The 24,154-nt window shown below is 40.5% G+C and overlaps 1 protein-coding gene across 1 annotated transcript; it reads left to right on the top strand.

The window, feature by feature from the left end:
• Positions 1-293: 293 nt before the first annotated feature.
• dnah12 (dynein, axonemal, heavy chain 12) lies at positions 294-24,092 on the top strand. The gene is made up of 74 exons (XM_071476499.1): positions 294-439; positions 626-841; positions 986-1,073; positions 1,177-1,203; positions 1,299-1,488; positions 1,588-1,657; positions 1,734-1,892; positions 2,014-2,209; positions 2,675-2,863; positions 2,971-3,124; positions 3,212-3,303; positions 3,410-3,588; positions 3,690-3,825; positions 3,953-4,078; positions 4,167-4,301; positions 4,806-4,999; positions 5,077-5,317; positions 5,428-5,613; positions 5,721-5,921; positions 6,058-6,252; positions 6,345-6,466; positions 6,562-6,697; positions 6,775-6,921; positions 7,011-7,130; positions 7,461-7,617; positions 7,726-7,898; positions 8,017-8,169; positions 8,276-8,515; positions 8,759-9,004; positions 9,123-9,242; positions 9,361-9,470; positions 9,592-9,775; positions 9,918-10,058; positions 10,173-10,256; positions 10,673-10,861; positions 10,976-11,095; positions 11,269-11,457; positions 11,535-11,686; positions 11,872-12,010; positions 12,192-12,358; positions 12,478-12,733; positions 12,830-13,126; positions 13,285-13,463; positions 13,639-13,831; positions 13,976-14,137; positions 14,235-14,429; positions 14,688-14,821; positions 14,899-15,061; positions 15,166-15,246; positions 15,354-15,530; positions 15,628-15,759; positions 15,870-15,959; positions 16,039-16,179; positions 16,290-16,531; positions 16,627-16,774; positions 16,884-17,029; positions 17,180-17,394; positions 17,482-17,674; positions 17,766-17,958; positions 18,045-18,217; positions 18,669-18,809; positions 18,952-19,110; positions 19,230-19,525; positions 19,612-19,865; positions 19,955-20,095; positions 20,198-20,335; positions 20,415-20,648; positions 20,733-20,921; positions 21,803-21,906; positions 22,001-22,205; positions 22,382-22,519; positions 22,622-22,713; positions 22,829-22,896; positions 23,085-24,092. Exons 2-74 carry the CDS (start codon positions 642-644, stop codon positions 23,276-23,278), a joined length of 11,910 nt encoding a protein of 3,969 aa, XP_071332600.1. The 5' UTR covers positions 294-439; positions 626-641; the 3' UTR covers positions 23,279-24,092.
• Positions 24,093-24,154: the final 62 nt, after the last annotated feature.

The raw sequence follows: 24,154 nt of genomic DNA on the forward strand, positions 1-24,154 counted from the left end.
GTTTGTTTTGTTTTTTTTCATTTTTAACAATAACTATTTTGTTATTACTTCCTATAAGTGATTGATCTTTAGTTGTACCCTGTGGATGAATTGAAAACATCCTTGGAGGTGTGCTTCTGTTTTGGACAGGAAACCTTACTTATATGTGTTTTAAATAAAGTTGCTTTGAAAATATACAATATTAATAATATCGTATTACAAAATATATAAAGTACAATCTTTTTATATACAGTCTATGAATACAATACAGACAATAAGCTCGCCGCGACAGTATTAACACGACAAGCCCCGCCTCCCTCCTATGGCTACCCTGTTTACTGTTTCTATGGTAACGATGTTAACTTCAGTCTCAGGAGTCATTTCAGAGGCGAAACCGAATAAACTGACAGACAATGTTAACTAACTTACCCAACCGAGCGGATATTGAATGAACGAACAGGTAAAACAATAGCTAGTCTGTTGTTATTCACTATTATTAACTTTTGAGATTATTACTGCGACATTATTTAGCTTGTTAGGGTCAAATGTTACCAACTGGAAATTAGCCTAGCGTTAACTTTGTTAACTTACAACAGATGTTATTTAGTGTCTGACCTTTTTTTTTTTTGCTTCTGGTTCTTTTCAGCGGCCTTTTGCCAGAGATGGCTACCTCCCATGGATTTTTCAAAACTATGTCACAGTTTCCAGTCCTCCCCCCCATTGAAGGCACTCAGCAGCAGCGGGGTGAGGTGGAGCAGATCACAGCAGCGAAGGAGGAGATAGCGGGGAGGCTACTGGCTCACAAAAAGCTGCTGGGACACAGAAGGAGTAAAGTGCAACAAGAGAAACTCCATATGATATTGTATGTTTTTTTTTTTGTCAGTATCTCACTGATAGCTAGAGTTATAGCAGGTTGACCCCACTAGTAAATTTAGACTCATTATGCTCATTATGTTGGCTATTGGATTTCCTGCAGTGTAACACTTGGTTGACTGAATTATTACAGGAGGTCTAGAGCAATGGAAACTTACAGACAGAGCAAAGAGAGGAGAGCACAGCGCAGCCAGTCACCAGAGCCAGAGCTCCCAGCCTGTGTATGACAGTTATCCAATTTCCTATGCACATATTTTAAATATCAATTTATATCCAAAAATATTGCACAGTATAATGTGGTATATCTCAATACTTGCTTTACAGATGCTAAGTGAGGAGCGGAAGCGTAGGGTGAGTTTTCTTTTTAGTTTAAAATTTGTCAAGAGACAAAATCATATTTATATGCATGTCACTTCTCTCTTACTTTATTTTGGCTCCATTTGCAGATGAACTATGTGTTCCTGAGGCAGTGTGTGGAGAGCCGCCCTTTCACTCCAATCCAGCAGCAGTGGTTGGACTCTATCGTTTCCAGAGTCCCAGTGAAACTTAAAGAGAGCCCTGAGACAAATAAACTGCTACAGGAGCTCTGCATGGAAGTCAGCAATGACTTCCGCAATGTTATTGTCAAGCACACAGGTACTGCCAATTATTTGTGTATGTATATGCCTGTTCATCTGGAGTACATGTAGACTACAGGTGAAGCATGTCTCATTATGTCATATTTACTCCCTTTAGTGGACACAATACTAAGGGATCCACAGATAGAGGGACCTATCTCAGAAAAACAGACAGCTAACCAAACAAAGTGAGTGTCTAAAGTACAGAAATGCTTAATCTATTTTTAATGCCCTTTTGTAAAATACATTTCCAATCTTTTGCAGAATTCTTGATTTCTCCCAGCCTTGGCATGATAGCTTTATCAGAAGCTGCAAGATGGTAAAAACTAATTTGCACATTCTTCATCCGGTGATGAAAACTGTCCTGGATATTAGCTACATGACATTTTCTGCACTGGTCCTGGTTGATCTTTCAGGATGCAGGTAAGAAAAGACAACATGAACGCAAAATGGTAAAATCTGAAATAAGTACACAACTAAGACATTTAATGTGAAGATTTTCTCAATTTTCTTTTTGATTTCATTTTGGCTTTTGTTGGCTCAGGGCTTCAGGACCTGTGGATTGTAAGAGCCTACAGAATAAAATGGCTGTGGAGTGTAAGAGGACAGAGGATCGTATCATGAATACCTGGTTTCCCAAAGTCATCCACTTACTAACTAGTAAAGAAACTCTGAATGGAGTTAAAGAGGAGAAATTGGTTTCCTTCTACGACTGTGCCTCCACACTCATCTCCAATCAGGTGAGCTGCTTATTTTAGACTTGAGAAGAGTCAGTTTTAAAATGATTCAAGGTAAAGTCACGTCAGTCATTACTGACAGCAAAAATAGTGCTTAGATAGAGTAATTATGTGATACTGATCTACACTGCATTTTTCACAAACCAGCTGTCATACATTTAAAGACAGCTAAAGACACATTGAATTGAAACATGCCAAGGTTTGTTTTTACTTCTGCCTATTGCAAATTGAATTGGTCAAGAAACCATTGCTTAATGCAAATACTGTAAATACATAGTCTGCTGTATTGAGGTCTGATGTAGAACCAGTGCTAACATCAGTACAAACTCTATGTCAACAACTAGCCATTATTATGATTTTCTGTATGTTTCTTTTTATTTTATCTATATGTACTGTAGCGCTCCTTATATGTATGTTCCTTGATTATATATGATGCTTCACAGACATTTTTCTTTTGTAAAATCCTAGTTGAAATCCCTGCTTCAGACAAGTGTTGAGGAGTTTGTCAGTTTGTTTGATCCAAGCAATCACCACCGCTTGCCCCTCTTCCGTATGGCCCTGACATTTGATGATGAAAAGATGGAAATTTACCCCACCTTACAAGATCTGGAAGCTGCTGTTTTTGAGATTCTTAATGCCATCACAAATACACTGCAGGTGAAGTTATGTGTATTCACCATTTGACCATTTTATGGCAATTGTTACATTTTTCATGTAAAATTGCATTTTTAGCTAGTATTGATATCCATGAAATTGCTCCACAGAAAGTACAGACGGTCCAGTCATGGTTGACACAAACCACATCTTCATTTGTGGATGCTAAGGTGGCTGATCACATCCTCACGTGGGCACAGGCCACTTTAAAGACCGCTGTGCGCAGGAATCTAGAGGAACCTGACAAATATTTCCAGAGATATGGTAAAGTTCCAGAATGCAGTCATTTCCTGTCATCACGCCATTGATCTTAATTCACTTCACTGCTGACATTTCTGTTTTGTTTTGCAGTCGACAACTACGACTGGCTAGTCAATGGAACTGCTCAGGCTCGAGTGGAGATGTTTATGAAAGAGGAGCACTCTTTTGATGAGTACGCTAAGGTAACAAATAATGAAGTTTAATTCATGCTTAATATGTTATATACCTATACCTGCCTTGTTACCAGTTTTCCTGATGACTGTCATTGTATAATCTAACTTTTTAAAGCAAGTGGAGGAGTTTCGTGTTCTGTCAAAGGAGATTATCAGCCTCCCAGCAAGAGCCCACTTCACAATGGTCCATCTGGACTGTGAAGAGCTGAAACAAGGGCTGGCCAACAAAGCCAAAACCTATGCGGAAATACTTCTGAAGAAAATGATCACCAGCCACCATGAGCAAAATCTACAGTAAGTGACTTCTTGTAAAATTCATGAACAAAACTGTTCCCCTGTGTTTTTAAATGTTCACATTTTGATGTACGTTGAATACCTTTTGTGTCTGTTTGAAGGATCTGCTCTGAATTTGAAACTATCAGAGAGAAAGCTCTGAAAGTTCCCGAAAATACAGAGGACATGACTCAGATGATTGACTACATAAAGTTCACTAAGACAACGGGTATTGATGAACTGAATGAAAAAATTAAGGTAAACAACCTTATGATAAGTTCAACACGTTGTATATCATAAAATATACATACTGTATATTACAAAAATTTGTTATTTTATACCAGTTATACTAATTACCATTCTCTACCACATTGTGTACTGACAGGAAGTCTTCTGCAGACTGATCTACCTCTTAGATGTCCATGTCATGGAGCCAGAAGATATGGAGCTTAATTCAACTGTCTTTCTTTGGCCAAAAAACATCCTCCATGTCTTTGAACTCAATGAAGAGGTAATGCTCCCATGTCAGCCAATAACAATATATCATGAATGTTTTTTAAGGATGACCTGATTCTGGGAAACTTTTTCTCATTTTGTAGGTGATGCAGACAGCCAAGCAGAAAGGGGAGAAGGAGCTTCTGGCTAAAAGAGAAAGATTAATGATACATTTGGAGAAGTTGGGACGCAGAATAGAGCAGTTCCCACATTGCTCTGAGCTGGATATGATGCAGCAGGTACGGTGTCATTAGTGCATTCAGATAACCTTAAAGGAATAGTTTAATATTTTGGGAAGCAAAAAAAGTGTATTTCCAAAATGTCAACCTATTACTATTAATGAACTAGACCTGAAATCACCAGGAGGCATTCATATTAAAATATTAGTGTTGGTACAATGTAAGTGATCAGAATTGTGTAAAAGCGTGATTAAATATTTTTTATCTCTTGAGCATGAATTCTGGCACATTAATTATAGCTGAATAACAAGGCAGCATTATCTATTTTTCTGTCAAATAGCCACTGATATGGGTCATTAGTATAACAAGTTTTAAAATTGTAAAATTAAAATTGTAATTGTAATAGAGGGCTGTGTTGCATAAATCAGATCCATTGTTGCAGTTAGGAGGTTTTCATTTTTGCCACATTTGTGTGTCTGGATCAGAACACCTTTTCAGTGGACCTCTGATTTACTTAGTTTGGGATGATGCAGATATAATTGTCTTGTCATCATTTTTGTGCAGTATGTTACAGACGTCAGAACAGTTCAGAAACTTCTCCAGGAGGCGAAGGAGACTATTGACTTCATTAACAAAGAAGAGGCCTTCTACAAGTGGGAACAAACATGTTATCCAGAAGTGGAAGTCATCAGAGAGAATATTGAACCGTACCAGAAGCTGTTTGGATTTGTACTGAAGTGGCAGCGCACTGAGAACAGGTCTAATTTCAGTTTGATGCATGTTGAGTATTGATTTAAAAAATCCTCTGATAACCTTTTATCCTCTTTGTGTCTAGATGGATGGATGGTTCCTTCCAAGACCTTGATGGCGAGAGCATGGAGGTAAAAGTGGATGAGTTCTTTAGGGAGATCTTCAAGATGCTGAAGTATTTCCAACAGAAACAAAATAAGGCCGAGCAAGAGATGGAGAAGATTGCTGGGAAGTCTAGGCGACCTAGTGAAGATGCTCCAAGGAAGCAAGAGAACCCCACAATACTTTTGTGCTCCACTGTAATGGAGCAGATCAAAGAATTCAAGGTATTGTATGTAACTGTTACTTCAAAGGGCCTCAGTAACAAAGTCTTGTAGTAAGTAGAGTCTCATGTACTGATGCTAAAGAATTATGTGGAATGTGCTTGTGTCAACAGGACCATATCCCTGTAGTATCCATCTTGTGTAATCCGGGCATCAGAGCCCGCCACTGGGGCCAGATGTCAAAGATAGTGGGGTATGACCTCACTCCTGACTCTGGTACTACACTACGCAAAGTTCTCAAACAAAACCTGAATCCTTATCTGGAGGAGTTTGAGTCTATCAGCGCTGCTGCTAGTAAAGTGAGAACTGAATTTTGTGTTTCTTTTTATAGCATTTGATAAAAACCTTAATACTGAATCTAAGTGTTTAATGTTATACTTCATATCCACATTATGTGTCTCTACAGGAGTTTTCCTTGGAGAAGGCAATGCAAACCATGGTACATATTTGGGATGCTATTTCCTTCCACCACCAACCTTACAGGGAGACAGGAGTGTCTATCCTGACTGCCCTGGATGAGATTCAGACAATGCTAGATGACCAGATTGTGAAGACTCAGACTATGAGAGGCTCACCATTCATCAAACCCTTTGAAAATGAGATCAAGGTTAGCTTCACGTTTTGGGGAATATACTTATCTTATTACAATAACTAAATGTGCAATTTGTATTACACCTATACTAGGTGGGTGTGTTTTTATACCCAGCTCTGCAGAACTTTGACTCTCTGTGGTTTGCCCTCAGCTATGGGAGGAGCGTCTGCTTCGTATTCAGGAAACCATAGATGAGTGGCTGAGGGTGCAGGCCCAGTGGCTTTATTTGGAGCCCATCTTCTCATCTCAGGACATAATGCAGCAGATTCCGGAAGAGGGACGACTTTTCCAAACTGTTGACAGAAACTGGAAAGAGGTCATGAGTCACTGCGTTAAGGACCCTAAGGTACTTGTCAAAATATTATTAGTGATCACCATGAGAAAAAAGCTGAAACATAAGATCCATTGTCTTAATTAACCAGTGATTTGCAATCATAGATTCTGCCAGCAACCTCACTGCCTGGTTTGCTTGAAAAACTTCAAGATTCCAACAATCTCCTGGATACCATCATGAAAGGACTGAATGCCTACCTGGAAAAGAAACGTCTCTTTTTTCCACGGTAAACAACAAGATTATGCAGTGTCTCTTTAGTTCAATGTTAATTTGTTTGTTAATATCACATATTTCAATCTTTGTTATTGATGCCTTTTCCAGGTTCTTCTTCTTGTCCAATGATGAAATGCTGGAGATTCTGTCTGAGACAAAAGACCCACTGCGAGTGCAACCCCATCTGAAAAAGTGCTTCGAGGGCATTTCTAAACTGGACTTCCTACCCAATCTGGATATCCAGGCAAGCCACATATTGTTATTGTTATATGATGCATTGGTTGATGAACTTTCATTAAATTGCATACTGTTCATGCCCAGGCCATGTATAGCAGTGAAGGGGAGCGTGTTAAGCTAATCCAGAATATCTCCACATCTGAAGCCAAAGGAGCTGTGGAGAAGTGGTTGGTGCAGGTGGAGGATTTGATGCTTCGCAGTGTCAGAGATGTGGTGGCCCGGTCCAGGGTGGTGAGATCATTTTTCTACATACCTTACATATACAGTATGTCAATATGAGTGAGTGACAGATGAGTGGTTGAGTATGGTTGTATTGACAGGCATATGCTGAGACTGCGCGAAGCCAGTGGGTCAAGGAGTGGCCTGGGCAGGTGGTGCTTTGCACCTCCCAGATTTTCTGGACCTTGGAGGTGCATGAAGCCATCAGAGCAGGGAGTGATGTGAGTTTTTACACTGCTTTTTCCGAAAGATTTACATTGTTTTTTTCTTTTTTTTAAGACCTACAATTATAGCTTACTTAATGGAAATTATGCATCATGTTTTCCTGAATACAAGATTTTGTTGTGATGATTTATAGTTAAAAAAAAACATATTAATTTACTAATTAAACTTTAATAGTGTAACTAGTAAAATTGGATCATGTAGAGCTACAAAGCAGTGATGTGTCTCACTCCTGACTGACTGACCTGAATTTTTTCTTTGGCATGGCACCCTAGCGGTACCACCTTGGGAAAAAATTAAAATAGTAATTGGGCTTTTGTTCTCTATAGGGCTTAAAGAACTACTATCAGCAACTCCAGAATCAGCTGAATGACATTGTGGAGCTGGTGAGAGGGAAACTGCCTAAACAAACGCGGATCACGCTGGGAGCGTTGGTCACAATTGACGTTCATGCCAGGGATGTGGTCTTGGAGCTTATTGAGAAAGGTACATCATGTGACAAAATACAGAGTAACAGAGCTTTGCTTCAGCACCCACAATGGCACCTAGAGAAAAATGTTTGCCAAATAAAATAATTGTAACCATTTTTAACAGGTGTATCACATGAAACAGACTTCCAGTGGCTAGCCCAGCTGCGTTATTACTGGAGCAATGATAACGTTCGCGTTCGCATAATCAACTGTGATGTTAAATATGCATATGAGTACTTGGGGAACTCACCACGTCTGGTCATCACTCCACTGACTGACAGGTGCTACCGAACCCTGGTAAAATATCTCACCAATAGCCGACTTAAAAATGTCACATGCCACTTCCTTTTATTTAAATACTGCTGAGTGATCAGGTATTTAAACATTAAACTTCAAAGCCCTGTCTTTGTTTTAGATCGGAGCTTTCTACCTGAATTTGGGTGGAGCCCCTGAGGGTCCCGCTGGAACAGGAAAGACTGAAACCACCAAAGATCTAGCCAAAGCTCTAGCTGTGCAGTGTGTGGTCTTCAACTGTTCTGACGGACTGGATTACATCGCTATGGGCAAAGTAAAACAAGCAGAAAATTTAGTAGTTATATTTATAACCCTAATGCCATAATTGCAAAAGCAAAAGCATGATGTTTTACCATGTATTTTGGTGCAATCTCTCACAGTTTTTTAAAGGTCTGGCTTCATCTGGTGCATGGGCATGCTTTGATGAGTTCAACCGTATTGAACTGGAGGTGCTGTCTGTAGTGGCCCAGCAGGTGCTCTGCATCCAGAGGGCCATCGAGCTGAAGCTGGAGTACTTTGACTTCGAAGGGACTATGCTGAAACTCAATCCCAACTGCTTTGTGTCCATAACAATGAACCCTGGCTACGCGGGACGCTCAGAACTCCCAGACAACCTCAAGGTCTTTTACCAGTGAAATATTTTATCAGACATTGTGGGTTTGCATTAGCTCTTACATACTCTTCATCATTTATGATATTAATCAACTTCTCAGATAATTTCAGTTGGCTTTTCAACATCACATTGTGCACTGTGATTAACTGATGATGCTTTTGCACACCCTCAACATAATATTAGAAAATGTACTACTGTCAACATTGGCAGTAACAGATTTATTGATTTTTTATGTCTCTTCTCTGTGCAGGTGCTGTTCCGAACAGTGGCAATGATGGTCCCCAACTACGCACTGATAGCTGAGATCTCTCTGTATTCCTATGGCTTCCTCAATGCTAAACCACTGTCCGTAAAGATTGTGATGACCTACAGACTCTGTTCTGAGCAGCTCTCGTCCCAGTTCCATTACGATTACGGCATGAGGGCTGTCAAAGCTGTACTTGTGGCTGCAGGAAACCTCAAGCTCAAGTTTCCTGATGAGAATGAAGACATACTGGTAATTCTACTGAATGGATGCATTTATTAACATTTTCCCATACATAATGTCCTAATTGGGAACTTTTTTAGTTCGTCAGTTGGTTTGCTGTTTCTGACCATTTCACTTTAACACTCAGCTCCTGAGGTCTATAAAGGATGTTAATGAGCCCAAGTTTCTCTCCCATGATATCCCACTGTTCAATGGGATCACCAGTGATTTGTTCCCAGGCATCTCCCTCCCTGAAGCTGACTATCAGGTTAGATATGTTGATGTCATTACTTATTCTTTTGTACTAAATCTGAGAGCACCTATGTGTTTTTTTTTTAAATATTGTGTTGTATATTATAATCAGTGTTTTTTCATATCTTTGGCAGCTGTTTCTGGAGGCTGCTACAGAGTGCTGTGAAAATCACAACGTACAGCCAACAGATGTCTTCTTAGAGAAGATGATTCAGACATACGAGATGATGATCGTCAGGCATGGGTATGTTATATTTCAATTTTCCACGCTACCATATTCTTATATCCTGCTTACTATGTTTCCAGTGATACAGTATTTCACATGATTGAGACATGGCTTGAAGATATTCTTTTTTTAACATCAGGTTCATGCTGGTGGGAGAGCCCTTCGCTGGAAAGACCAAAGTGCTACACGTGCTAGCTGATACTCTGACTCTCATGAATGAGAGAGGGTATGGCGAAGAGGAGAGGATCATTTTCAGGACATTGAATCCAAAGTCCATCACCATGGGACAGCTGTTTGGACAGTTTGATCTGGTTTCTCATGAGGTGGGCCTGTGCCTTGGATCCTCTTGTATTTTTCCCTGTATTGCAGATTCTCTGGTTTTCACAGTAATGATGTAGACCTGGGGCAGGATGTGTCCCTTTCTTTCTCTCAGTCTTTTCACCTTTTGTTTTTCCAAATTTTTAGTGGACAGATGGGATTGTGGCCAACACATTTCGTGAATTTGCATCGGCTGAAACACCAGACCGTAAATGGGTAGTGTTTGATGGTCCCATAGATACACTGTGGATTGAGAGCATGAACACTGTGCTGGATGACAACAAAAAGGTAAATAGTACACAGTAAAACCATTTGATATTGTTGTATTTCTGAGTTTTGTGCAATAGTTATTTGCTTTCATGTTATGAACACAATCTTTATCGCTTTACTCTTCTCTCACAGTTGTGCCTGATGAGTGGTGAGATCATCCAGATGTCCAATCAGATGAGTCTGATTTTTGAAGCAATGGATCTATCACAGGCCTCTGTAAGTTAGATGGTTGGAGTAAAGTATATTATTTTATGACTAATGTATCTTAGCTCTGATTTGATTACCCCATCTTGAGGTTTAGCAGTTACTGGTGCACCAACATGATTGATAGGATTGTGAAGAACATTTGATTCTAACTAGGTGTCACCATTACAGTTTGTCCAGCAGAGCGCAGTGACAAGCTGATTTATCAACTGTGACATGTGCAGCTCAGTGTGTACTGTATCTTGGTCACAATTTTAAACATGTCACCTTACATGTTATGTTTTTAAGTAAAAAAAATAATATTGACCAATATATTGTTATCAGATTTTTTTATAAACTGTTAAATTATTGATCAGTAGCTATAGTACCTAGACAGGATCTAATTGGATGTTATAAAAAGATTATATTTGGTTATTTTCTCACTGCAGCCTGCCACAGTCAGCCGCTGCGGTATGATCTACATGGAACCGTCTCAGTTGGGTTGGGAACCTTTAGTGATCTCCTGGATGAACTCTCTTCCTGATGCTCTGCAGAGCCCAAACAACCGCTCCCTGCTGCTGGAGCTCTTCCACTGGCTCCTGCCACCTGCCCTCAGGATGCTGCGTAAACACTGCAGAGTAAGTGACTCCAGGCTCCAGAACAACCCAGACGCAAATATTTATAGAAATTTATATTTATTTATATATAAAATATAGAAGTTTTGTCATGCCTGATTATGGTTTTGTTTGCAGGAGGTTGTTCCCACTGGCAACAGTAACACTGTGGTTTCCTTGTGTCGACTGTTTGAGATGCTGCTCACTGAACCTGTAAAGACATATCCTGGGGATAAAAATATTCGCAGCTGGATCATGGTAAAACATCTGAATCATTTATTATTTGAAATAATGTTATAACCTTATTTATTCAAAACTATTACTTTGGAACTGCCTCTCACAACATCCATGCAACGTTTCAGTGTTTTTGTATTTGCAGTTAAATTATATTTTTGTATGACATCTCAGCTTCTCATTCTTCACATTCGCAGGCAGCTTTTGCCTTCTCCCTGGTGTGGTCTGTGGGTGGCAGCTGTGATGCAGACAGCAGAGAGAAGTTTAGTGAGTTCTTCAGGGTGACTGTTTCAGGAAAAACAGAAGAATACCCAGTCCCTGCCACTGTGGGAAAATGGGAGTGTCCCATGGATGACAAAGGCCTGGTGTATGACTATTTTTATGAGGTATTGCATAATTACATCACTCACATCTGTTTCAATTGTGTTTAAATCAGTAAATAAGTCTCTAATCTCTTATACAGTTTAATGGAAAAGGCCGCTGGGTTCAATGGAATGATCTCATCAAGAATGTCAACCTGGGAGACAAAAACACCAAAGTGCAAGAGATCATTGTTCCCACCATAGACACTGTTCGTTACACCTACCTCTTGGACCTCTGTGTCAGCTACAGAGTGTTAGTATTTTCAGGGGTTACAATGGCAGTGATCAACACAAATGTCAAAACTGCTTTGTTATCTTAAATGACTGTGAATTCTACCTGTGCCACATATTCTGTTATTTTCTTATTGTTACTGATTTTATTTATTTACATTTAATCTGACAAAATTGACTTTTTGCATTTTGTATTACTCTGCTCAGGCCTCTCCTGTTTGTTGGTACTACTGGCACTGGAAAGTCAGTGTATGTGAAGGACAAACTGATGAACAATCTGGACAAAGACCTTTATTTACCCTTCTTCGTCAATTTTTCAGCCCGCACTAGTGCCAACCAAACCCAGGTAAGCACTTAGGAACCATGCATGAAAGAATGTGTTTGGAGGATTTTTTTGATTACTAGGAAAACATACAGATAGATAGAGAACTTTATTAGTCATAAATACTATGTGAGGTGATAATGTAGACAAACAAGAAAGGATACTTATTTGAATTTTCAACCCTTTATTCTGTGTCATTCTCCAGAATATTATCATGTCCAGGTTAGATAAAAGAAGGAAGGGAGTGTTTGGTCCCCCCATGGGAAAGAAGTGTGTCATCTTTGTGGATGATATGAATATGCCTGCACTGGAACAGTTTGGAGCACAGCCTCCTGTGGAGCTTCTTCGACAGTACATAGACCACGGAAACTGGTATAGACCATCCACTGTTAGAAACCAATTTCATATTAAAACAAGCACAAGATGTAATGGGAAAAGAGTAAATTTAGTGTTTATTTAACAGACCGACTTTACCTGTTATGCTCTGTTAGGTACGACCTGAAGGATACCTCCAAGATTACGCTTGTTGACCTCCAGCTTGTCTCAGCTATGGGCCCCCCTGGTGGTGGGAGGAATGCAGTGACATCTCGCTTCCTGCGGCACTTCAACATTTTTAGCATTAATCCCTTCAGTGATGATACCATGGTTCACATCTTCTCCAGTGTGGTGTCCTTCTACCTCAAAAACAACCAATTCCCACCAGAATGTTTCACTGTTGGCAACCAAATAGTGACAGCTACCATGGAAGTGAGTGCCCAAAAGATACACCTTGAGATAACATGAACTGTTGATATGTGATGGATAAATATGATTTTCATCTGATCATTTTTTCAATCACCAAAGGTGTATAAGAAAGCCATGAAGAACCTGCTTCCAACTCCAGCCAAGTCTCACTACACCTTCAACCTGCGGGACTTCTCACGCATTATCCAAGGCTGCCTTCTGCTGAAGAAAGAGTCTCTGGAGAACAAACGCACTATGATACGCTTGTTTGTCCATGAGGTCTTCCGTGTCTACTATGACCGTCTGGTGGATGACAAAGATCGAGCATGGCTCTACCAGCTGATGAACAGCATCCTCAAAGATCACTTCAAAGAGTCCTTTGATCAGGTGTTCGATCACCTCAAAAAAGGCAGAAAAGTAAGTTGCAATTGAGTTATATTTTCTCTAGTGTCATGTGCTTTACTGAAACTTCAGTGAGTCTGTTCATGCTCTACAAATACAAAATACATACTTATGAAACAAAAAGAAAAATCGAAATGCTTTGATTTGTAGCATCACATTTCTTCCTTTCTCAGCTGGAAGAGGAAGACATGCGGAATCTTCTGTTCGGCGACTACATGAACCCTGACCTGGAGGATGATGAGCGCCTGTACGCTGAGGTGCCCTCAATGGAAAGCTTTGCTCAGGTGGTGACGTCCTGTCTTGATGAATACAACCAGATGCACAAGAATCGCATGAACCTTGTCATCTTCCGGTAAACACCTTTGATGCTATAGATGAAGAATTGTTCTTGTTGTAAGAAAGTAATGATTTTTAGACTGAACATAACCAAATGACTTACCGAGTAAGTTAATGTAATAATTCTTTTTTGTTCAAGTCAGTCTTTGCATAGAAACATAAACTGAGAAAGAAATGTCTGCATTATGTAGCTACGTCCTGGAACACCTGTCCCGTATCAGCCGTGTGTTGAAGCAGCCAGGAGGCAATGCCCTGCTTGTGGGAGTGGGAGGCAGTGGACGCCAGTCCATCACCCGTCTGGCTACGTCCATGGCCCACATGACCATGTTCCAGCCTGAGATTTCTAAAAGCTATGGTATGGTAGAGTGGAGAGATGATCTCAAGGTAAGCTTTATGGTTGAGGAAATACTTCTGTGTCATGTTTTTCTGCATTACATGTTTTTTCACTCTTGTGATTTCTTTAACATTTTCAAACAACTGTGAATTTTTTTATGTCACAATACTCTCCTATTATTCCTTACACTACAGATGCTGCTGAAAAACACTGGGGTAAAAGGTCAGAAGACGGTGTTCTTGCTAACTGACGCTCAGATCAAAGATGAAGCTTTTCTGGAAGATGTGGACAGTGTCTTGAACACAGGAGAAGTGCCCAATCTGTTCGCCATAGATGAGAAGCAAGAGATTATGGAGGTAGGCTCTTACAAGCCCTTATAGAGCAAGTTATACCTGTTGTAAAAGTCCTATTCATTTATATTGAATAACTGTTACTTCATCTCTCTTTCTCCAGGCTGTACGTCCTATTGCCCAGGCTGGTAATAAGAATTTGGAGTTGAGCCCACTGACTCTGTTCGCATTCTTTGTGGCACGCTGCAGAGAGAACCTGCATATTATTGTGGCCTTCAGTCCCATTGGGGACGCCTTTCGAAATCGCCTGCGCCAGTTTCCATCCCTAATCAACTGCTGTACCATTGACTGGTTCCAGGTAGTATATAGGCAATAGGAGGCATTTGTTTATATTTTATTGTTAGTGAAATATACAGCATATACAGCACTAATGATACAACAAACTATGTACTGTATGTATCTGTGTTTCAAATAGTCAGTCAGAGAGTTACTCATCTGTACTCCCTTGGCCTGTTAAGAAAATATGACCATTCTTAACAGTGTCAGCAGTCTGCTTTTTCACGCTCTTTTCTTTGTTCCTGACCTCACTATCCTTCTCCTTTCTCTGCCCTGACAGCCATGGCCAGAGGAGGCACTTGAGCGAGTGGCCAACTCCTTCCTGGAATCACTGGAGATGAGTGAAAATGAGAGGCAGGAGGTCATACCCATCTGCAAAACATTCCATACCTCTGCCAAACAGCTGTCACAGAGGTATGGCATGTGGTTATTTATGACTTGTATATTCAAAGGTGAAGTACATTTCTATTAGGCTGCTGCTTTCATTGCAGATTCCTCTCTGAGCTTGGCCGCCATAATTATGTGACACCCACATCCTACCTGGAGCTAATAGCTGCTTTCCGTCTGCTACTCACTCAGAAAAGAGACACTGTTATGAAGGCTAAACAGAGGTATACCAACGGTCTGGATAAACTAGCCTTCGCTGAATCTCAGGTATATGCAACGCCATTCTTACCTGAGTTGTTTTGTTTTTTGTTTTATTAAAAATGTTGAGCTTACTTCAACCATAATTTATTTTTAATGATGTCTTTCTGTAGGTGAGCGAGATGAAGAAAGAACTAGTAGACCTACAGCCCAAGCTGGAGCAGGCAAAGATAGACAACACAAAAATGATGAAGGTGAATAAATCAAATCTTTATTCAGCCCCAACATTGACTTAGAGTATATACTGAATCTAATATGTAGTAACTATATTTTGCATATTATATAATGTGATGACTTTCAGGTGATTGAAGTGGAGTCTGTGGAGGTAGAAGCCAAAAGTAAAGTTGTGCGTGTTGATGAGGAGGCAGCAACTATAAAAGCCAACGAGGCTCAGGCTCTGAAGAACGAGTGTGAGAGCGACTTGGCTGAGGCTATCCCTGCCCTGGAAGCTGCTCTTTCCGCCTTGGACACTTTAAAGGTGAGCACCCTTCAACTGTACGACTTTGTTGTACCCAGTTTAGCCACTCAGACCATTGCAGTTTAGACAGCTAGTTGAGCTGCTTGTTTCATTTCAGCCCTCTGATGTCACAATTGTGAAGTCGATGAAAAATCCACCTTCAGGGGTGAAGCTGGTGATGTCAGCTGTGTGTGTGATGAAGGACATAAAGCCAGATAAGATAGCTGACCCAGCTGGGACTGGAAAAAAGGTTGGCTAAGGAAAAATATATCTTATTTTGAAAACTCATCATAATGAAAACATTTTAACATTCCATTCCTCCAAAATCCTGATGAGTAACATGTTTTTTTTATCTTCTAGGTTTTGGACTACTGGGGTCCAAGCAAGAAGCTACTGGGGGATATGAACTTCTTACGTGATCTTAAAGAATATGACAAGGACAATATTCCTGTGAGAGTCAGGAAAACTGCATTCCTTTTCCTATTAAATGTATTTTGTCATAACTAACTTTGCTATCTCTTATTTGCAGGTCCCTGTGATGCAAAAAATCCGTAGTGAGTACATGACTAATCCTGACTTTGACCCCAGCATAGTGGCAAAGGCCTCCTCTGCAGCAGAAGGCCTGTGCAAGTGGATAAAAGCAATGGAGGTGTATGACAGAGTGGCAAAGGTGTGGTGTTTCTGGATTTGCATAGGCTTCTTTCTCATGACCAGTCCTGATAACATTTGTATGTTTGCATAAACCCATTCTTTGTTTTTAACTGCTCTCTGTGTTTTTAGGTTGTGGCTCCTAAAAAGGCCAGTCTTGCAGAGGCCCAGGAGTCCCTGGCTGCTACCATGGCCCTGCTAGACCAGAAAAGAGCCGAGCTAAAGGAGGTTGAGGATCGTTTAGCTGCTCTTCAAAAAACATTTGAGGAAAAGACAGAGGAGAAGGCTCAGCTGGAGTTCCAAGTGGATTTGTGTGCCAGGAAGTTGGAGAGGGCTGAGAAACTCATTGGTGGTCTGGGTGGAGAGAAGACCAGGTGATGATGCACAAAAATATATATGGTTAATTATTTTTTCCAATTGAAAATTATAATAGCAGTATTCCACTGACTAAAAACATGCTTGTCTTTAGATGGTCTAAGGCAGCAGATGACCTGCAGAGCACATATGACAACTTGACAGGGGATGTTCTTATCTCTGCTGGTGTCATCGCCTACCTCGGGGCTTTCACTGCTGGCTTCAGACAGGACTGCACTAAGCATTGGACCAAACTCTGCCAAGTATGAGTCCTCCAGTATTGTATTTGGACTTTTAGTAACTCTCTTTGAATTCATACACATTTACACATGAAATGTATTATCTATTTTTCACCTATATCAAAATCTCCAGTCCAGGAACATTCCATCATCAGATGACTTTTCTCTCAGTACAACCCTGGGAGATCGCATTAAAATCAGGGCTTGGAACATTGCAGGCCTTCCCAGCGACTCTTTCTCTATTGACAATGGTGTCATTGTCAGTAATTCACGTAGATGGTGAGTCTGTATTGTTTGATTGTTGATGTAGCTTTAAATCTACTCAAAACTGAAACATTTGTCACAAACATTCAGTTTTTGCTTAAAAATGAGTAGTAAAGATGTACGGTTCAAGCTACAATTCATCTCATCCTTAATGTTTTATTGTAGGCCCTTGATGATTGACCCTCAGGGCCAGGCCAACAAGTGGGCGAAGAATTCAGAGAAAGACAACAACCTCAGTGTAATCAAACTGACAGATGCAGACTACATGAGAACTTTGGAAAACTGTATTCAATTTGGAACACCCTTGCTGCTGGAAAATGTGGGAGAGGAGCTAGATCCTTCACTAGAGCCACTGCTGCTCAAACAAACCTTCAAACAAGGTGCTGAGATTGAGACATTACTGAAAAAAGACCCATCTGCGAATTGAAACTGAAAATTTTAAGTGCAGTCATTTTTGTTTCACCCAGGCGGTGTGGATTGCATCAGGCTGGGGGAGAGTGTGATCGAGTACTCCTGCGATTTCCGTTTTTACATCACCACTAAGCTGAGGAATCCTCACTACCTACCAGAACTGGCCACCAAGGTGTCTCTGCTCAATTTCATGATCACCCCGGAGGGCTTGGAGGACCAGCTGCTGGGGATTGTGGTTGCCAAGGAGAGGTACTGCTCATATAATAATCACTTTGGTATTCCACTGAAATACTACTTGTCGTCTGGTCAGAGCATTATTTTTGCTTCATTTGCTCTACAGGCCAGAACTGGAGGAGGAGAGAAATGCATTAATCCTGCAGTCAGCTGCCAATAAGAAGCAGCTAAAGGAAATTGAGGATAAAATCCTAGAAACTCTGCAGTCTTCTGAGGGAAATATCCTGGAGGATGAGAGTGCCATTCAGATTCTAGACTCTGCTAAAATCATGTCCAATGAGATTACCAAGAAACAGCAGGTATGGACTCAAAAAAAATTGAGATTGTGAATGTGACAAGTCTGATATTTTGTATTCTAAGTTCCTACTGTTTACATATTTCTCAGATTGCAGAAAAGACAGAGATCAAGATAGCAGAGTCCAGAGAGGGTTACAGAGCCATTGCCAAGCACTCCTCCATCCTGTTTTTCAGCATTGCTGATCTGACCAACATAGACCCCATGTACCAGTACTCTCTGAGCTGGTTTGTCAACCTCTACATTAATTCAATACAAGACAGGTGAGTGTTGCACATCAGGTGTATTCTTCAATGTCCTGAAAGAGGTAATGCATTGAGACAAATCCACTGGGACTTTATTACTCTACCAGCAGTTTAGAGAAGATTGTTCTCCACCTGTTGAACATATTGTAGACATAAGCTTGACGATGACAGAGGAGTATTATGGCAATTTGCGTGTTTCTATTTGGATGTCAGGCTCAGTTCTTGTCTTGTCAGAACTGCAGTCAAATTTAGATATTTGTGTCAGTGCTCATGTTAAATGCTAATGTTTTTAACCATTTTCAGAAAAACCCTTTACTCAGTCAGCAAACATTAAGCTACATTTTGAACTTATGAACAAAAGACAAACTGCACACTGACATCTGATGTACACTTTAGCATAGGTTTATATTAACTTTCACTTGGTCTGTGTTCATCTAAAAATTCTTGTGTCCTGTCTTTTATTCATCAGTAACAAGTCCAAGATCCTGGAGAGAAGGCTTCGATACCTGATCGATCACTTCACCTATAACCTGTACTGCAACGTCTGTCGCTCGCTGTTTGAGAAGGACAAACTCCTCTTCTCCTTCCTCCTCTGCACTAATCTACTGCTGTAAGTGTTAAAGCTACTGTGGGACACAGGTTTAATTAATTAAGTTTGTAGGATTTGATTTCAGCTTTTAACCAAGTTCTAATATAAAAATATAAAATGGGAATTTTACATCGTGCTATCCTCTCCTGATATTTGCATTTAGAGCAAAAGAAGAGATCGAATACTCTGACTTCATGTTCCTGCTGACTGGAGGAGTGGGTCTGCAGAACACCATTGCAAACCCTGACCCCAGCTGGCTACAGGACAAGAGCTGGGATGAGATCTGTCGAGCTAGTGAGCTGCCTGGCTTACAAGGAATAAAGTAAAAAGCACCACTCATTCAACCAAAAATGTTCTTTTCCATTAGTGAAGTCAGTCCTGTTTGTCATTATGAATTACTTTTGACAAATGGAGTGAATCTGGGTGTCATCTATTCCACAGAGAGGCTTTCATCAAGAGTCCAGGAGACTTCAAGCCTATTTATGACAGCAAAGAGCCGTGTGACACTCCTCTGCCCTCGCCATGGTGTGAACAACTTAATGACCTGCAGAAAATGATCATTGTTCGCTGTCTCAGGCCTGATAAGATAGTGCCAGCTGTGACTAAATATGTGACTGGCAAACTGGGGAAGAAATTTGTACAGCCCCCTCCCTTTGACCTGAGTAAGAGCTACCTGGACTCTAACTCCACCATCCCTCTTGTGTTTGTGCTGTCTCCAGGAGCAGATCCCATGGCTAGTAGGTCCTACCTTACCAATGATTTACAGTCAATGTTTCAGATAATGCTACTCCTGAAAATCATTAGAAATAATATCTCTCCACAGGTTTACTAAAGTTTGCCAGTGACAAGAACATGAGTGGCACCAAGTTCCAGTCAATCTCTCTGGGCCAGGGCCAGGGCCCCATCGCTGCTAAAATGATATCCACAGCCATGCAGGATGGGACATGGGTGTGTTTACAGAATTGTCACCTGGCTGTTTCCTGGATGTCCACCCTAGAGAAAATCTGTGAGGACTTAAGTCCAGCAACATGCCACCCCGACTTCCGCCTTTGGCTCACAAGCTACCCTTCACCTAAGGTAAAGCACAGTGCATTTCATTCTGTGCCTGCATTAAAACCTTTAAGTAGCAGTACAGAGATTTCATCTGAGTTTCTTTCTGTTATCAGTTTCCAGTTACCATACTGCAGAATGGGGTGAAAATGACAAATGAGCCTCCTACAGGACTCAGACTCAACTTACTTCAGTCTTACTTGTCAGATCCTGTTTCTGACCCTGACTTCTTCAGTAACTGCCCCAATAAGGAGCTGGTGAGCTCATTTTCATTTTGTATACATCAGGGACTTTCATTTCTCTATTTGCTAGATATATCACACAAAGGACATTTTCTGACTCTTGGATTTCTCCACTAGATTTGGGAAAAGCTCCTGTATGGACTGTGCTTCTTCCACGCTCTTGTTCAGGAAAGAAAGAAGTTTGGTCCACTGGGCTGGAATATTCCCTATGGCTTCAATGAATCTGACCTCCGTATAAGCATCAGACAGCTACAGGTATTCATTCAGAGATTCAGCGGCCTGGCTTCTATCATCACAACAATCTAAAATGCATTTAATTTCTTTTCCTCTTTAGCTGTTTGTAAATGAATATGATGAGGTGCCCTTCGAGGCCGTAACGTATCTGACCGGGGAGTGTAACTATGGTGGCCGTGTGACAGACGACTGGGATAGGCGGCTCCTGATGACCATCTTGGCAGACTTCTACAACAAGGATGTCATTGAGAAACCTCGCTACCCTTTCTCACCTAGTGGCGAATACTTTGCCCCGCCTAAATCTATCTATGAGGACTATGTTGAATTTATCAAGGTAAACACACAGGATAACAACGTATTGGTTAAGTCTGTATATTATTACTTTCAATACAGTAACGATACCTTTGTTGTGTTCCAGCAACTTCCATTCAGCCAGCATCCAGAGGTGTTCGGGATGCATGAAAATGTAGACATTTCTAAAGATCTCCAGCAGACGAAGATGCTGTTTGATTCACTGCTACTTACCCAGGGTGGTGGCGCTAAGGGTGGTAGTAGCTCTGGGAGTGACAACACGCTGTACGACATAGCTAATGACATCCTTACCAAGGTATAAACTAGTAAAATCTCCTCTTTGTGTAGCAATTTCTTAGCCTTGCTGGTGGCCATGCTAGTGGCAATGTGTGTTGCCCTTCTCTTTGGTCCAGACTATATCTCATCTCTCAGCAACAATTGTGTGGATTGACATGGAACTGTGTGCAGACTTTTAATGTCCCTAGGGGATGAGCCACACTGACTTTGTTGAGCTCCTCACTTTTCCTCTAGTTTTACTAGCAGGTCTTGTTTCACTTATCCTATGAAATAGCTCAACATCTACTCGATGAATTGGCATAAACTTTTGTACGGAGATTTGTAGTTCACAGACAGTGACTCCTAATGACCTCGATGAGCCGCTGATTTTTCCTCTTGCACCACCATGAGATTGACATTTTATAGTTTGGCGTGAAATGTCTCAACAACTACAGACAGACATTCATGTCACCCTCAGGAGAAACTGTTTGGTGCAATCATCAGGTCAAACTTTTACTTTGTCAGATACTTTGTTTTCTGACTAAATACCTGAAAATCTAATGACACTCTGCTGTACCGTTATTTATTGTGCAGCCTCTCATGCTGTAGACCCTTGTTATTACAGATACAGAAATGCTTTTGTTTATCTTGTGTGAGATATCTTAAAAGCGTGTTATTATAGCTCTGACAAGATAAGGAACTTCTACATGTGATTCTCCCATCCTTTTAATCTTGAAGTTTTAGATTTAAGCAACATACAACAATTTTTTTAAAAGCTCCACGCTAAAAATAAAGTACACAGGGCACCAATGCAGCATCTGGTAAAGAATTTCAATTGGTGTTTCTTTATTAGTACCTTTATTATAATCTGTACATACTGCATTGAATACTTGTAACTAACAGGCGTGTTTTTTCCCATAGCTTCCAGCTAATTTTGACACAGAAGCAGCTCTCTTGAAGTTCCCTGTGCGCTATGAGGAGAGTATGAACACTGTGCTCGTCCAAGAGATGGAGCGCTACAACACGTATGGCCAAAACAGCTCATTGCAGAACTTAAAGAAGCACAGCACATCTCCCCTTACATTATATGACTTAACTGCTGTTTTTGCTCTCTCTCAGGTTGTGTAGTGTGATCCGTGTGAGTCTACAGAACCTGCTGAAGGCCATTAAGGGTTTTGTGGTGATGGATGCTGAGCTGGAGGCAATTGCAGGAAGTCTGGTAGTGGGAAAGTTCCCAGAGAAATGGGCCAAGTGCTCTTATCCCAGCCTCAAACCCTTGGGCAGCTATGTAAATGACTTCCTCTCAAGACTGAAGTTTTTGCAGGTGAGACTGCTTCACAAAGATCACATCATTCAGAGAGTGACCATTATTTTTGATTGAGGATTGGAAAATGCATTATATGCTTGAGTATGATTTAATGTGAGCTTGTTAAGTTAAAAAAAGCAAAAAGCAAAAAAAAAATCTTCTTATGTTTACATTTTTACTTTGTGTGTCTGTAGCAATGGTACGACACCAGCAAGCCCAATGTGTTCTGGCTGTCAGGCTTCTTCTTCACCCAGGCCTTCCTAACTGGGGCTATGCAGAACTACGCCAGGAAATACCATGTCCCCATTGACCTGCTAGGTTTTGATTTTGAGGTCAAATCTCACACACTTCATAATCCTTTGTCTTCACCTAAAATATCTGCTCATAGCCCTAAGAGTACACTGATAAGTGGTTTTGTTTTCATGATCTTACAGGTTCTTCCCGTCAGTGAGTCAGACACATCACCTGAGGATGGTGTTTATATTAATGGATTGTTTCTGGATGGAGCCCGATGGGACAAAGGGAGGTAGGTGTTGATACTACATATAGTTTCACATATTTTTTAGAATAATTGTTATTATAGTTGTGATATACAAAGAGACTGGATAAACCTTAACTATCATTTGTCTCTCTATCATCAGTGGAGTTCTGGCTGAGCAGCACCCCAAAGTCCTATTTGATACAATGCCCATCATCTGGATAAAGCCCAGTAAGTATTAAATTACTGTGATTACAGCCAATGTATGGCAAATGAAATGAATGCCATTCATGTTTGTCTATTTGAAACCCAATATTGTGAAGTTGGTGTTGTTCTTTTCTGTGATTATTTCCCCCCCATTTTCCTGTCTCTCTACTTTGTGTTTTCTTTGTTTCTTTGCTCGCTTCTCTCCCACACAGGTCAAAAGAAAAGCAACGACCAGCCTCAGAAACTGTATGTTTGCCCTCTCTACAAGACCACTGAGAGGAAGGGCACCCTCTCTACCACAGGCCACTCCACCAATTTTGTCATTTCCATGACGTTGACAACCAGCAGGCCCCCTCAACATTGGATCAAGCGTGGTGTGGCCATGCTCTGCCAGCTTGATGACTGAAATTAGATGAAGCACTTTCCTGTGGCACATAAAACACTGATGCCTTTTTAGATTCTCAGTTCCATAACTATGCAAAATTAAGCATAATTGCTGTTTCTGACCAACAAGTATGTGTTTCAAAACTATGGATAGAGCATAAATGTGGATAGCAATGGAGAGGTAATTAATTGAATAAATAATTTTTGCCAAAAAAAGTCAAAGAGACATTTAAATTCACACAGAAGTAACAAAATTTGCATCAGATGCACTGTGCATTGTATATATAATAGAGGAGGATGACAACATACACCTCTCAGTCCTCAGTAGGTCCTACGTCAGAGCAAAAAGTAATGAGAAAAAAAGCACTGCGCTGATTCTAATAAATTTAACAAACATATTTCATGCAGAGTCCCGCGTATTTATTTTCCACGTAGGCCTACAGAACATACTAATCCACCCAATGTACAGGAATTGTTCAGTTACTACAAGAATCCTTTCCTATAAGTCAGGTAACTGTGACATTTCTTTTGAACACACTCATGTACCATAACTAATGAAGCCACAAGCCAAATGTAAAACAAATGGCTGTCTAAAAATAAAAAAAACATATGGCTTGTAATGAGAATCAGGGCAACTGGTAACAAGAAACCTTGACGTTACCGAACTGGAGCTGCTATAAAAGCGTGATGGTCTTGCTTGTATATCTTGTCAGTGTAAATTTTCTGTACATACTGTACCTTTTCTACCTGTTGGTGCCTGTGTTCCTTTTCTGTGGTTTAAAAAAACACTTCTTATGGATGATCACTGAATAAACATTGCTTACCTGCAAAACTGAATAGGATATACACCATAAATTTATATTTATACTTATGGAAATGTAAATAAGGGCAATCTCAA

The sequence above is a fragment of the Trachinotus anak genome, unplaced genomic scaffold (genome assembly GCF_046630095.1).
Source record: "Trachinotus anak isolate AG129_WGS33_773 ecotype Australia unplaced genomic scaffold, CSIRO_AGI_Tana_v1 ptg000004l, whole genome shotgun sequence".
Lineage (NCBI taxonomy): Eukaryota > Metazoa > Chordata > Actinopteri > Carangiformes > Carangidae > Trachinotus > Trachinotus anak.